Below are 16,495 nucleotides of genomic sequence, written 5' to 3' on the forward strand. Positions count from 1 at the left end.
TTTATTGGAATAAGATTTATTTCACCAAGAGTACCAATACCTGTTTAGATTAAAAATACAATTTCTCTAGTATTGAACTTTAGTTTCGTTTCAGTTTTTCACTATTTTGAAGTACTGATAAGTTCCAGGTTTCTGTCTCTAACCCTGCTGAGTTCCAGACATGTCTTAAGTGTTTTTTGTTGGTATTTGCATGTCTGAAAAGATGCCTTACAGTTCACATGGCCAACATGGTTCTTTTTTTTGTTGTTGTTTTCTTTTTTTACTGGTCCTGGAGCTTGAACTCTGCTTGGGATCTGTTCCTGAGTTTTTTTTTTTTGCCCTCGATAGCTTGAGCCACAACAGTTATTTCTGATAGTTTATTGGAGATAAGAGTCTCATGGAGGGCTCAGAAAGTGGCTCAGTGGTAGAGCACTTGCCTTGCATGCATGAGACCCTGGGTTTGATTCCTCAACATCACATAAGCAGAAAAAAAAAAGCCAGAAGTGGGCTGTGGCTCAGGTGGTATAGCGCTGTCCTTGAGCTGAAGAGCTAAGGGACAGCGCCCAGGCCCAGAGTTCAGGCCCCACAACCAGACCCAAAAATAAATGAATAAAGAAAGAAAGAGTTTCATGGACTTTCCTGCCTTGGCTGGTTTTGAACTGCGATCCTCAGATTTCAGCCTCCTAAATAACTAGGATTACAGGCTTGAACCACTTGCACCAGGCTCCAATATGGTCTTTTAATTACAGTTATGTATTAAATTTCTTCTTTTAAGATTTCGTAATATAATTTCCTCAATTGTTTAAATCAATGTCCAGAATTAATCTTTGCTTCTTTTTTTTCCCCTGTCCCTCTCCACATCAGACTATGTAACAAATTATTTACCCTCCCTTTCTATGGGTTGTAGCATTTGTTGATTTTTATTTTCTATTTTTGTGGTGTTAAGGATTAAACCTAGAGCCTCATTCCTGTTAAGACAAGTGCTAATGAAATTATTACTGTGATGGTTTTTAAAATGGTGACTTTGTGATTCCATCATTCTTCGTTCATTTGTTAGTTATCATTCTACTGTACAGAAGATCTTTCTTATGCTCATTTATTCATTCATGGATATATGTCAAACCGTTAATTTGATGCTCAAAATCACTCCTCAAGTTGTCTTAATGCCCTTTTAAAAAGCTATATTTTAAAAGATTTATATAAAAGCTGCAGAATTATATAGAGTACATGTATATCCATGAATATCCTTTATTGAACTTCTGAGAGTAAGTTGCAGACATGATGACATACTGTACTTCAATCCTTCAATTTTTATTTATTTGAATACATGAACAGTATTCTATATAACCTCAACAAACTATCAAAATTTGAACATGGACATTGATGTACTATTAACATCAATTATATACTCCATTTAGCAAAGCAAGAGTTTTTAGTATTATAATGAAGCATCCTTTGTATTTCAGCAAAATTCCCGCCTTTCTAAATGTAGTGGATATTGCTGGTCTTGTGAAAGGAGCTCACAATGGGCAGGGCCTGGGAAATGCCTTTTTATCTCATATTAGTGCCTGTGATGGAATCTTTCATCTAACACGTAAGTACAGTTATTCAGTGATTTCATTTGGATTAGTATTTTCTTTTCATTATTGCTCAAACAAAATTATAAATGACTGATTAATAGATTGCTTTGCAAGATGGAATCATGAGTTCGTTAAATTATAACTTCAGTGCAACTATCTTCTCTCTAGAAGATTTATACTAGAGAAAGCTTGTGCTATGCTGATGCCATATTCTAATTAATTTTATTCCATTTTGGATTAAAGCCTGTTTCTTTGTGGAACCAAATGTTGATAGACAAGGCATTTTGAAATTTTCATCTATATGTGTGTATGTCTTTGTTATATAGGGATTGAACTCATGACTGTGTATGCTCAACAAATGTTCTGTTACTGAGCTATATATTCAGCCCTAAAAATATAAGTTCTGTAATTTTATTGTATTCTTTGCTTTGTTACATATTGAAAAGGCTGAATCAAAGAAAAGGGACTTATAACTATTTCAGAGGGGAGCAAGGCATCTAGGTTATCTATTAGAGATACACAGATTAAACAGAAGCTATATATCACCTAGTCCTTGTGGAGAAAGACATGTAATACAAAGGGCAAAAGTGGATGTTGGTTGATTTTACTTACAAAAGTGAACTATGAGCCAGACACCAGTGGCTTACACCTGTAATCCTAGCTATTCAGGGTGTTGAGCTCTGAGAATCACAATTCAAAGCCAGTCAGGGCAGGAAAGTCAGGGACACTCCAGTTAATCAACAAAAAGCTGGAAGTAGAGTTATGACTCAAGAGATAAGAGCACTAGCCTTGAGCAAAAAAGCTGGGGACTGAGCCCAGACTCTGTCAAGCCCCAGGATGTGTTCTTGTTCTCCCCCCCCCTCCCTCTTGCCTCTCCCTCCCTCCCTCTTCCCTCTCCCTCCCTCCCTCCTTCCCTCTTTCTCCCTCCCTCCCTTCCTCCTTCCCTCACCCTCCCCTGGTTTAGGGTAAGACTCAGGTCAAGTCTGCACTTCGTAGAAATAACATAATGTTCAAATTAATGTAAACCAAGGAAACACAAGTTAGAGGTGGAATGCCATCTAAAGTCTGATTTCATACTTTTGTTATTGATCCTTGACTAGATAACTAGCAGTTGAGGATGAGCATTTGGAAAATTTTATAGTAATTTGAGTGATATTTTTTTGGTTACTTGTATCAAATAATTAAAATTTTCCTAGTACTTTTTATGCCTTTAAAAAATTTCATTTGTCTAATAATTTATTTTTGATGTAGTTTAAAGACCTACCATAGAAGGCTGAATGTCAGTGGCTCATGCTTATAATCCTAGCTACTTAGGAGGCTGAGATTTGGAGGATGGTAGTTCAAAGTCAGCTTAGTCAGAAAAATCTGTGAGATTCCAGCTTAAAAACAAAACCAAAAATAACAGCAAAAAGGGCTGGAGGTGGACAATACCCAGGCCCTGAGTTCAAGCCCCTAGACCAGCATAAACAGATACCAAAAAAGCCTACTATGTGCAGGATTTCAGTTTTTTGTTTGTTTGGTTGGTTTTTTTGGTTATGGGCTTTGAATTCTGCTGGGAGCTGGGTGCTGTCCCTGAGCTCTTTTGCTCAAGGCTACGCCTCTCCTATTTTGAGCTATAGCACCACTTCTGATGGTTTATTGGAGATGAAGAGTCTCATGGACTTTCCTGCCCAGCTAACTTTGGAACCTCAATCCTTAGATATCAGCTTCCTGAGTAGCTAGGATTACAAGTGTGAGCCACCAGTGCCTGGCTAGCATTTCAGTTTTTTAAAACAACTGCTAGTTGTACTGTCTGATTTTGATGCCGTTTTCTTTTCATTATATTTTTGAAAGATCTATGTAATTTTATAATTCTTTGAAAACACTGCCATCTCTCTAAGTCTTTGAATGATTACAATTTTCTCTACTTTTGGACCTCATAAGCTGCTCAGGCAAGTTCTTACAGAGATACAACTAAGATCAATCCATATAGATGATTTCTGTACACATGGTTAGAATTTTTGGCACAGAAAAAATAAAAGCCCTTATCCTTTCTCCTTTGTTATTAATGACAGATGTGTCTTCATTCTGTTTTATATTACTGTTCCTCTATCTGTTTGAATTTCATATGTCTAAATTGTTAAGTTAGAATTTTAACAATAAGATTCCAGAGAGCTCCTTTAGTTTTGTTGTGGGTGTTTGGCTAAAAAGAGATGAAGGTGGGAGTGATGGAAAATAGTTTTAAGTTGCCTTTCTAGTTTATATGGAATTACAGCCCTCAAGGCTTTACTGCTTTATGGAAGCAATAAATGAGAAGGTAAAAATGCCTTCATTTAATTGCCCCACCCCCTTAGGTTAAGTTAGGTGTTTATATGTTTGATAAATCACCTTTAATTACCATGAACATAAAGTATTGTTTTCAACAGTTCACCTTCTCCCTACACCATAAGCCCATCATTTGAACATTTTAAATGAGTCACACTTTTTTTGCTTAGACACAAATTGCTAATATAAAATGGTCTTTGATTGTATTCTAAAATAGTAAGTTTTTCCCTTGGGGTCCTGTAATTTTCTTTTTCAGCAGTAGTTATTAAATTTATCTAATATTGGATTGCAGTAAACAATTTGACCAAAACCCATATGCTTGCTTTGTTTTTTTAGTACAAATTCAATGGGTTAAGCAATTATGCAGTGGTTCTCATCTACATCTAGAGCGTATTTTCTAATAACCAACCTCTGTTTACTGTAGAAAATATTTGTGCAGTAGGGAACAGTTTTTTCCATTTTGCATTGTAATGTTGTATGAATCTATTTAACTGACTAGCTACTTATAATTTAATTATTTGAACATATCCTTACATCCATGGTGGTCTTACATGGTGATTAAAGCATTCTAATTTTTTTCTTAAAAAAATTTTGACCTATTTTAAAAGCCTTATATCTTGTCTATTCAAAATAGCCACCTGTAGGGGTTCATTTCATAACTCTTGTATCACTAATGAGTTGCAGTTACTCAGTGATGTTAGGGTAGCTTCTAAAGGTCCTCGAGACACTTTTTTTTCTTTCTTTTTTTTGGTCAGTTGTGTGGACTGAACTCTGGGCCTAGGCCTTGTTCCTCAGCTCTTCAGCTCAAGGTTAGTTCTCTACACCTAGAGCCACAGTACCACTTCTGGCTTTTTCTGCTTATATGGTGCTGAGGAATTGAACCCAGGGCCTCAATGCATGAGAGGCAAGCACTCTACCACTGACCACCTTCTCAGCCCCTGGAGACACTCAATCTTCAAGTGTCATGTTTAAGCCACACTGCTTTTAGTTGTTAGAACTTGGTTATTATCTTAATATGTAAATTTTGAGACTTGCCTTGATTTTGGAAACCAATGGTATTCATTGTTATTTTGATCTTGCATGAGTAAAATCAGATGAGAACTTAGATTTTATCATAGCAAATCTTCAGTTTCCTTATCACTGTTCTTATGCAGATTTTACCTTGGTACCTTTACACATTACATGGATAGTTTTCATATTTCTTTTCTTTCTTTTTTTTTTTTTTTGTCAGTCGTGGGGCTTGAACTCTAGGCTTGGGCGCTGTCCTCGAGCTCTTCAGCTCAAGGCAAGTGCTCTACCTGCTTGAGCCACATAGCCACTTCCAGTTTTCTGAGTGGTTTATTGGAGATAAGAGTCTCACGGACTTTTCTGCCCAGGCTGGCTTTGAACTGTGATCCTCAGATCTCAGCCTCCTGAGTAGCTAGGATTACAGGCGTGAGCCACCGGCGCCCGGCTTAGTTTTCATATTTCTTTAACACAATTTTGAACTCATGGCTTGGTAGTGTCACTTGCTCACTCTGACAGTAGAAGGACTGAAGGGCTTCTAAGAGCTATGGGCACAGCAGCAGCATGCCCTTTAGAATCAGTTTTTTCTCTCCATCTTCGTGGGGTCAAGGTGTGTTTCCCCTTCCCTGCCCCCCAGGAATAGTCTTAATGGCTCTTGTTACTTGCCATGGTGATTTTTTTTTTTAATGTACTTCTTTTTTTTTTTTTTGTCCGGTCGTGAGGCCTGAACTCTGGGCCTGGGCACTGTCCCTCAGCTCTTCAGCTCAAGGCTAGCGCTCTACCACTTGAGCCACAGCGCCACTTCCGGCTTTTTTCTTTTTGCTTATGTAGTGCTGAGGAATCGAACCCAGGGCCTCTGGCATGCAAGGCAAGTGCTTTACCACTGAGCCACCTTCCCAGCCCCTTAAAAAATGTACTTCTTGTAGAAATTACCATACTTAGCTTATCCAAGTATGCAGGCTTGTGCAATATACAACAGGAACAATTTAAAGTGTATATATCTCAGTGAAATGAGTAATACAGTAAAGGTTTGCTTTGTGAAGAGTAAAATGAAGATGCTAGGAGACAACTGGAGAGGCCTCTGGAGTGGTATTCTAAAGGACTTAGCTAGATGGTTGTTGGGAAAGAATACCCTGGTGGTGGTTTGGATGGTTGGTACCTGATTTTCTGTAATTGGCAGGATGTTATGTTAATTGTTCTGAGTGGAATTTGATTTAAGACCAGACTATAATTTGAATTTGAATCCCTCATTGTTATAATTCTTTTCTGTTCTTTTCATTAGTTTTTCTTTGCTAACGTTGTTATGCATGGGTGAAAATTTTAGTTTGCCTCATTTGATTTACGAAGCATTAGGAGACTTAGCTTACTTGCAAGTAGGTTTATATTGCATATTTGCATAGAGGGATTGTTATAAACATTACTATATCCCTGTATTTTTATTTCACTAAATGACTTGCAATTTATTAGGAAATCTAGAAAAGGAGACAGTTCATTTCAGAGGGCACACTTACACATGGTTTCTGTGACATATGCATATTTCTGTATTACACTTTCATAGCTTTTTTTTTTTTTTTTGCTGGTTGTGGGGCCTGAATTCTGGACCTGGGCACTGTCCCTCAGCCCTTCAGCTCAAGGCTAGCGCTCTTCCATAGCATTTTTGATAACAGCTTAATACCAGATAAAGGCAAAAATGGTAGCTAACTTTTACTAGACTGATAACAATACCTCTTGGTACCTAGTGAAAGAAATGGTTTAACCTGGCCAGGCGCTGGTGACTCATGCCTGTAATCCTAGCTACTGAGGAGGCTGAGATCTGAGGATCATGGTTCAAAGCCAGTCAGGACAGAAAAGTCTGTGAGACTCTTATCTCCAATAAACCACTAGAAAACTGGAAGTGGAGCTCTAGCTCAAACGGTAGAGCTAGAGCGCTTGCCTTGAGCTTAAGAGCTGAGGGATAGTGCCCAAGCCCAGAGTTCACGACCAAAAAAAAAAAAAAAGGGGTTTAACCCAACATTTTCCCTTGTCTTTTCCTTTACAGACATGAATAATAACAATATACTATTATCAAAAGCTTTATCTATTGAGGATTAGTGTCATTTTGTTTTTGTTTTTTTTTGTTGGTCCTGGGGCTTGAATTCAGGGCCTTGACACTGTCCCTGACCTTCTTTGTGCTCAAGGCTAGTGCTCTACCACTTGAGCCACAGTGCCACTTTCAGCTTTTTCTGAATAGTTGATTGGCGATAAGAGTCTTATGGGCTTTTCTGGCCAGTCTGGCTTTGAACTGCGATCCTCAGATGTCAGCCTCTTGAAAAGCTAGGATTACAGGCATGAGCCACTGGTGCCTGGCAGAGGATTATTAGTATCTAATAGGTAGTTTTCTAAGTCCTTATTACTATATTTGTTGCAGCATGGAATTTTTCATGAGATTCATATGCAGTACTTACTGTACCATTTTGCATGCTATAGAATCAATTACAGAGCTTAAGTAAGTTGGACAAGTTAGTAACTGGGAGTTGAAATTCTGGCTCTGGGCTTAAAGCCTAACTTAAAAAAGTTTTTTGTTTTTTTGTAGCCCAGGTTGTTCTCCAACTATTGATTCTCCTGGTTCTTCTTCCCAATCCTATGATTACAGGATTACTATCCCTGGCTACTTGGTATTTATTTATTTATTTATTGAGAGACAGCTCTACTTCCAGTTTCTGGTGGTTAATTGGAGATAAGAGTCTCACAAGCTTTCTTGCCTGGGCTGGCTTTGAACTGCGATCCTCAGCCCTCAGCCTCCTAAGTAACTAGGATTACATGTGTGAATCACTGGTGCCTTTTTGGCGTTTTTTTTTGTTTGTTTGTTTGTTTTTGTTTTTTTGTTTTTTGTTGGCCGTGGGGCTTGAACTCTGGGCCTGGGCGCTGTCCCTCAGTTTTTCAGCTCAAGGTGAGTGCTCTACCACTTGAGCTACAGCGCCACTTCCGGTTTTCTGGTGGTTTATTGGAGATAGGAGTCTCACAGTCTATCCTGCCCGGGCTGGCTTTGAACCGGGATCCTCAGATCTCAGCCTCCTGAGTAGCTAGGATTACAGGTGTGAGCCACCAGCGCCCGGCTTGGCGTTTTTTTTTTTTTTTTTAAATTTAATTTTATTGACAAGGTAATGTTCAGAGGAGTTACAGTTGCATACATAAGGTAATGAGTATATTTCTTGTTGAATATTGTTACCCCTCTCTCATTTTTCTCTCACCTCCCCCCAGAACCCCACCTCTACCTTTTTAGTTCTTAAAGATAGACATTTTATATAGGTTCTTTGGAGACAATTTATGAACAGTAAAGAAAGTACAACCTGCTTTAGAAAGAGAATGCTTACAGCTAGTTACCATTAAAATACCATTATTCTACCTGGAATTAAAAATATTACATTTTAAAAGTTGTAAAAGAGGACTGGAGATGTGGAGTGAGGCTCTGAGTTCAAATCCCAGTATGGGGAAAAAGTGGTTGTAAGAGCTTGTTTTTACCAAATATGGATCCTATTGAAAAACTTTATACCTTTTTTTTCCCCTTTGATGATGTAGATGGGATTGTTTTTACCAAATATGGATCCTATTGAAAAACTTTATACCTTTTTTCCCCCCTTGATGATGTAGATGGGATATGAAAAATGGTATTAAATTGGTGTTTTCTTGAGGTAAAGTTGTCAAAATAATGACAAATGTCTTTAGCATCCCCTAAAGGTAAATAATGGTACCTTTTATTTCATATGAACTTGTGGATTTAAATACTTTGTTTTATTGTACTTACCGCTGGTATTCAACTTGTTCATGGGAACATTTTTTTTATTATTTCAGTAGCACAAAGAAGTTTCAATTCAGTAAATCGATTTATAAGTACAACACATCTTGCACCCTTTCCATCATTCTTCCCCATCTCTGTCCACCCATTCCAAGTTGTGTGGTTCCATTTTCACATACGTACATGAAAATAATGACTGTATTCACCCACTCTTTGTCTTATTCTTTTGCTTTTCTTCCCCTTGACACCCACTACCACCACCATTGTCAAAATATGTTCCAGCTTTCAGCTTCTTGGTACTCATTTTGTTAGCTGTTTGTTAGTTTTAATACTCTGATATTATACTAGTGGTCTTTAATTGCTTTCATGGTATTTGTTTGATATGACAGAAGAGTATCTCAGGCTTGTTTCCTATAACTTCTACTGTATCTGGAAATAGTCAAATGTCCAAGGAACCCTGGCTTCTTTTTCTAACTATTAGCAGTTTCACTCAACTTATTCTTTTTGTGACCGCTAGAGAAATTAATTAATTAATTGTCAGTCGTGGAGCTTGAACTCCCCACCTGGGTGCTGTCCCTGAGCTCTTACACTTAAGGTTAGTGCTCTACCACTTTGAGCCACAGTGCTACTTCCATTTTTATGATGGTTAAATGGGAATAAGAGTCTCATGCAATTTCCTGCTTGAGTTGGCTTTGAACTGCAGTCCTCAGATCTCACCCTTTCTGGTAGATAGGATTACAGGTATGAGCCACCAGCGCCTGGCAGTCTTAAGTGTCAGTGGCTCACTCATCTAATCCTAGATTCAGGAGGCTGAGATCTGATGATTATTGGTGGAAACCAGACCAGTCATACAAATGTGTGAGACTCATATTCAATTAGGAACTTAACTACCAAAAAGCTAGAAGTAGAGTTGGGGCTCCAGTGGTAGGGCACCCTCCTTGAGCAAAACAGGTAAGGGACAGCAGCACCCTGTCCCTGAGGTCTCACATTCCAAAAAAGAAGAATGCAGCTTTAGCCACCTAGTTGTTATAGGAAGGTGGAAATGTATCCTGAAAGGAATTATTAGTAATTTCTAAAACATAGTTCTCTAACTTTTAATCTTAACTTTTAATCTTTTGTACTCGACTATTAAAAGTCAATCACAATTTGTGTTTATATAGGTAATCAATATTCACCATGTTGGAAATTCAAACTAAGATTCAAAACAGTTATTAATTTATTTAAAAATGGTGATAAACTGGGGCTGGGAAGGTGGCTCAGTGGTAGAATGCTTGCCTTGCATGCATGAGGCCCTGGGTTCGATTCCTCAGCACCACAGAAGCAAAAAGAAAAAAGCTGGAAGTGGCACTGTGGCTCAAGTGGTAGAGCACTATCCTTGAGCTGAAGAGCTGAGGGACAGTGCCCAGGCCCAGAGTTCAGGCCCCACGACTGGGGACCCAAAAAAAAAAAAATGATGATAAACTCATTGTGTTAACCTAATGCTTTTGAAAGTAATTATGTTTTGTAAAGTAATTTTTTAAAATTTATTTTTATTTTTTGTGAACACACTGTACAGAGGGGTTACAATTACATGGGCAGGTTAATGCGTACATTTCTTATCAAGCATTGCAGCCTCCTCCTTTATTTACCCTTCACATCCCTTCCCAGCCTCCCCCCTCCACTCCCCCACCCAATCCTCCCCGCTTCCCCCCCCCAACATTGTAAAGCTCGTTTTTGACATGACAACTTGTACTTCTCATTGTTGCAACAGGTCCACCTGTATCCTTAAACGACTTGTTTTTCCCCATCTCTGTAAAGTAATTTTTAATAAGACATTGTCAGAAGATAAACAGATTCTCCTATCTATGTATTGCAATATGTTTTTTTGGTTGGGCTACATGGAAAAAAAGACCTCTGGCTTTATATAGATACTGTAGTTAGAAAAGGAAGATATTTTAATAACCTTTTCAGGCAATTATATACTACTGCAAATCTTGACAAATAATAGTTTTGTAGCAGTGAACATTCTGTCCTCTGTTACATTAAATGCCATTTAGCTATCTTGTGTTTGGAATGGCTATTTTAGACATTTGAAAAACAGATTTTTTTTTTTTTTTTGGGTCCGGTTGTGGGGCCTGAACTCTGGGCCTGGGCGCTGTCCCTCAGCTCTTCAGCTCAAGGCTAGAGCTCTACCACTTGAGCTACAGCGCCACTTCTAGCTTTTTTCTTTTTGCTTATGTGGTGCTGAGGAATCGAACCCAGGGCCTTGAGCATGCAAGGCAAGCGCTCTACCGCTGAGCCACCTTCCCAGCCCAGATTTTTTTTTAAATGAGCGATGCAGGTCCTAAATCATGATTCATTTTTAGTAAATGGTATCAAAAATCATGTCTGTGATGTCACTGTAGATCTCCTTAGAAGTCTTTAAATATTAAAATGCTTTCAAATGCACAGTGGCACACAAAAGTTTTAAAAAATTCTAGTGTCCAGGCTGGAGGCATGACTCAAGTGGTAGAATTTCCTGACTAAAAGGCACATGGCCCTGAATTCAAACTCCAGTGTCATCAAAAGAAAAAAAAAGATTCTAATTTTTAGTTGATTTTTATCATTTACAGTAATATAGTGCTCAGACACTAAAGATTAAAAACTTTAGTTTTTTGGATATTCTTTCAAGTAGAAATAGTGTTTCATGAAAAAGTGGCCAATTCAGCTTGTAACCAAATGCTTTTCTTTGGCAAGCACTATTTTAGTGTGTAGCAGGGTGTTTTATATGGGCCTCTGTCTTGTCTTGTTTCCTTACATATTAAAATGTGAATCTAGAGGTTGAAATGCTGTAAAATTAATAATTCTAACTGACTCATTTGAGACTTTCTTAAATGAAGTGTACTTTCTTTAATTGTGAAGAATACAATAACCAGCAGTTTGTAGTATACTACCTTGATTTATGCTAAGATACTAACAATTTTTCTTCACCATTCCACTTACATCATGAATGTAAGCATCAACATAATGAAAAAGGCAAGTATCCCTAATTAAGTCATTTTTCATAGTGTTTTGAGAATCACTACTCTGAAATTATTGGAAAATAGCCCAGCATTTTTTATAAATCTGCCTACTTTTGTGTTTAACCTGGATTTCTTTATTTTCCGTTATTCTACATTAATAAAATTAATTTCTTTTTTTGTTGTCAGTCATGGGGTAAATTAATTTCTTATTCCATTTTATTAGGCACCAGCCTTGAGCAAAAAAGCTAAGGGACAGTGCCCAAGCCCTGAGGCCCCAGTACCCACATTACAAAAAGAAAAAAAAAAGCTATCTAGCCTGCTGTAGGAAAGTAGAAATGTATCTTGAAAGGAATTGAGTTAATAACTCCTAAGACATGGTTCTCACATTTTAATGTGGAGAGCTTTCATCCACATGGTCATTTGAAAAACAAAACAAAACTGGTATGTTTCAAGCTCCTAGTTTGCAAAGAAGCTTAGTGAATTTGCCTTGAGTGTTTAAGTTCTGTATGTGTTTATATATGTATATTCATGAATGTATATGTATGTATATATGTGTGTATATCCTAAATTAGAAGTAACAATATTACTTGGTTGTACTGATGTGACTGTAAAAGAAGTTATGGACTTAATTTGTGTATTTACTTTCTATTCATATTTTGTTGGTTTAAATTTACCTCTTGCCATCACTGTTGTTATGTTTTTGAATTAGAAAAGTTAAAGTCATTTTAGGGGAATGTTTTATTTGTTTATAAGAGTATTTGGAGGTGGAAATGAGAAGAATTCTTGACAGTGTATTCCATTCTCAAACGTTTCTTTTTTTCCCTGAGAGTCATTGAGCAAGCACCGGTGTCTCAAAGTTTTGAAGCTGTATTTCACTCCAAGTTTACATTATTCTCTTTAAAAAACAAAACATCAAAACAACATAATTTCCAGTGCTTTTAAAAAAGTTAAACCTATTAAGGGGTGGTAGTTTTGGGTTTGTTAATAGGTTTGGGCACTACATCTGTTAGGATTTTTCACACAGTGAGAAAACATCTCTAATGCTGCTCACTAATTAGATCTAAATAGCTGGTGTTTGTTTTTGTTTCTTTTTGTGAGGAAGTTTTCTTTTGCATTGAATAACAGTACCAAATATCAACTAATAAGGACAGACTTTTAAAAATATTTTAAAATATTGTAACCAAAATTGCGTTTATTTATTGGTAACACTGTCTCATACAAACATTTTTAGCTCAGTGTTAATCTTAGTTTGTCTAATTCAGATTTTTTTTTTAGGTTGAGAAAAGTATATTTCCCTGTTTAAGAAAACTTTTGGCTGTACAAAGCATATAGTAGATATTCTGACAAGTCATATTATAAAAATGTTTATAAAAAATTTAAAGCATCTTTTCAGTATTGTGTTTCTATAAACTACTTGTTGTGTGTGTATACCTTTGAACAAAGTGCTCATCACTTGTCAGCCATTAAGCATAGAAATTCCTTTTGCTTTGCAAGAAGTTCTTTTGTATTTGTGACATTGGCTTTGTTTTATACAATTAAAGTATTACACGCTAGAATAAATTGCAGCCACTAAATGGTGATGTAGTTCTTTCTGGCTTGCACTGAATTACTGAATGTATGCAGTTATTCACTACTATTTGACATGACAATTTCATGATTTTCTCTTCTATTTTGGTAGCAAATAAAGTGATTATATTATTAAAATTTTTTCCTAATTTAAAATTTATATGAATACTACATTTACATAAAATATGGTAACGTCCATGTGTGTAAAAAATCTTTAAGTAAACAATTGGATTTTCAAATGAAATTTAATGCTCCTAATATGATATATTCGCTATCATTTAAAAATAACATTCTGCTTTTGAAATTCCTTTTAGAAAAGGCTTTTCAGTTAGTTTTATGCATTTTCCTGTGTTAAAAAGGAGCAGAGTATTGCTGATTAATACCTAAGATTGATACTAAAATAATATTTAGACTATTAGATAACTTCTTTAGTTTACTAACATTAACTCCTAAGAGTAATCTAGCTACTCAGAGAACTTTCCCAGTGACTTCTAAGCATTCTGATTTTTTTAAATCTTTGATGTCTTGTTAAGTAATTCGGTTATTACTGTTTAAATGTATAAACAGCATTAGTATATTCACATTATTTAAATTTATTTGTTTTACACATATAGTTATTGTACTGAGCAGGTTTCAGAAAGAATTGAATAAATTAACTTAAAGCAAGTTTATCATGTACTTCCTAAAAAGCTTTTAGAGCGTCACTAATTAGTTTTTATTTTAATAGTAGGTTAGAGGTTAAGTATAGTATAAAGACATTTTCTAGTGTAAATAGTGGTATTTATATAATTGGTTTGGTAAACCTCAACCTTAATTTGCATATAGAAACTACATAAATTCACTGATTAAAAAGCAGAAAAGTATTGAGAAGAGGACTTTTTGTTCTTTTTAGAAACAATTTGAATCTAAATCAGCTTTATATTTATATGAACATAATTTGGTATTTCTTTTTAGTATTTGGTTGCTTTGATGTGAATGATACAAGATAGTGGACATTAATATATGAGTAAATGGTTAACTGAGTCATGAGATGGAACATCTGTCTGAGAAGGCCTTTTAGACATTGGTTATGTTGCTGAAATCTCTAATCAGTACATCTGTCCCTGAGACTTCAGTTGGAGTAAGGATAGTTTTCTATTTTGGATTAGTTACTATATGAAGACAGCATATTTAAATGCATGCAACTAGAAAATTGTGCAGTGAAATCTGAATAATAAAATTACAACTATAGTATTTTTAAGCATGATAATAAATAAATGGCAAAAAGTATATTAACTGTTGTATGCCTTGTTTATGGTATGATTTTTAATTTATAGAGACACACAGGTTTTAATGTCTTACTAGAGGAAATAGTTTTACAAGTAGTAATAAAAACCAGGAAGCTGCTTCTACTGGCTCATGCCTATAATTCTAGCTATGAGGCAAATGGAGGTTCTGCCCTCCTTTGTGTGCCCTTTTTCTTCTAACTCCAGTGGGTACAGTAAGAGTCCCAGGAGATGAGAAATGGGAGACAGTCCTCAAAATTCTCCCTTGTGGCATACAACCCAAGGTGGAACCAGTAGTGTTTGAATCTTTCTCCTCTCTTTTCATTATGTACAGTAGATAGATACAAAGGAGAGGCAGAACAGCTAGAACATTGATGAAATTCATTGTAGTAGAGAGGAATGAAAGTTAGAATGGGCTAGGCACTGGTGGCTCATGCCTGTAATCCTAACTACTCAGGAGGCTGAGATCTGAGGATCACGGTTCAAAGCCAGCCGGGCAGGAAAGTCTGTGAGACTCTTATCTCTAATAAACCACTCACAAAACCGCAAGTGGTGCTATGGCTCAGGTGATAGAGCACTAGCCTTGAGCTGAAGAGTTCAGGGACAGCTCCAGGCTGAAAAACCCTCAAGACATAGGGACATGTGACCAAGGCTAAAGCTTAATCAGAACAGAGTGTGGGTCTTCCACCAACTGTTCCTTACCACTAAACAACATATTTCTCAGAAGTAACACTAGAATACTACTGAATTAGAGCAAATCAGAAAAAAAGAATAGGAAGGCACAGTTCAATGGCAAGGTCTCAACTCAAAACTGAATAGACATTACTTATAAACCAATGTCTCTAATGTAAAATACCTTTAGAGGAATTTGAAGCTGCTGGTACAGTGAATTTAATAATAGTGCTAACCTCAAGCCTCCCTCTCTTCATCCTTTTGTGGTTGAGGGGATTAAACCCAGGGCTTTGGCCATGCTAGATAACTGATCTAACGCTGAATCACATCACTAACCCCTCGTTCAACTTTTAACTCAATAAGTTCTGCTCCCTGACTACAGTCAGGAAAAGTAAAGACTATCCCCCTCTTAAAGCATAAAAACTATTTACTTCAGTCTCTGCTGTCCCATACAACATAGTTTGCTTGCAACAACAACAAAAAAATAAGTCATAAAAGAAGGAAAGAAATACATATCTAAGGGAAAAACAATAATTGGAACTTGCATCTGATATGATATAGACATTAAGACTATCCCACAAGAAATGCCCTTACTGTAATTAATATGTAAAGTCTGTAAATGAATCATATGTAATTTCAGCAGATGAAAGGAAAAAAGTGAATCCAATGGGAAAATTGGAAAGAAAAAGCACAATGACAGATAAAGAATGCTTTTAGACTCATTGGTAAAGCCCATGAAGTGAGAAATCAGTGAAACTTTAAGGTGAGTTAGTAACAGTGACTAAAACTAAAACACAAAGAGAAGAAAACTTGGGAAAAGCTAAAAACAATATCTAAAAGCAGTAGGAAGCCATTAAAAGATCTAACAATACACATAATTTCTCCCAGTTCTCAGGGAGAAATTTGAGAGGAGTGGGTGAGAATAAAGAAAAACAGTCTGTCATTTAATGATTAGTGCTATGTTCTGAGAATCATCATTAGGTGATTATATTATCATGTAAACACATTGTATTTATAAAACCACAAGTATATATGGTATAGGCCGTTGTTTGTAGAGTAAACCTGTACAACATGTCGGTGAATTATAGGAAATGGTGTTTTTGTCTGAAAAACATAGGGAAGGTACCATAAAGATACTAGATGAAGCCGGGCGCTGGTGGCTCACGCCTGTAATCCTAGCTACTCAGGAGGCTGAGAGCTGAGGATCGCGGTTCAAAGCCAGCCAGGGCAGGAGAGACCGTGAGACTCCTATCTCCAATAAACCACCAGAAAACCGGAAGTGGCGCTGTAGCTCAAGTGGTAGAGCGCTCGCCTTGAGCTGAAGAGCTGAGGGACAGCGCCCAGGCCCAGAGTTCAAGCCCCACGACC

The 16,495-nt window shown here is 36.7% G+C and overlaps 1 protein-coding gene across 1 annotated transcript in view; it reads left to right on the forward strand.

Moving 5' to 3' along the window:
- Ola1 (Obg like ATPase 1) overlaps positions 1-16,495 on the forward strand; it is a 122,950-nt gene that overhangs the window by 13,037 nt on the left and 93,418 nt on the right. Inside the window, exon 4 of the mRNA XM_042694149.1 lies at positions 1,446-1,573. Within this exon, the coding sequence (XP_042550083.1) occupies positions 1,446-1,573 (128 nt within the window). The remainder of the gene's footprint in view (positions 1-1,445; positions 1,574-16,495) is intronic.

Source organism: Dipodomys spectabilis, unplaced genomic scaffold, assembly GCF_019054845.1.
Source record: "Dipodomys spectabilis isolate Male_0828 unplaced genomic scaffold, ASM1905484v1 ptg000174l, whole genome shotgun sequence".
NCBI lineage: Eukaryota > Metazoa > Chordata > Mammalia > Rodentia > Heteromyidae > Dipodomys > Dipodomys spectabilis.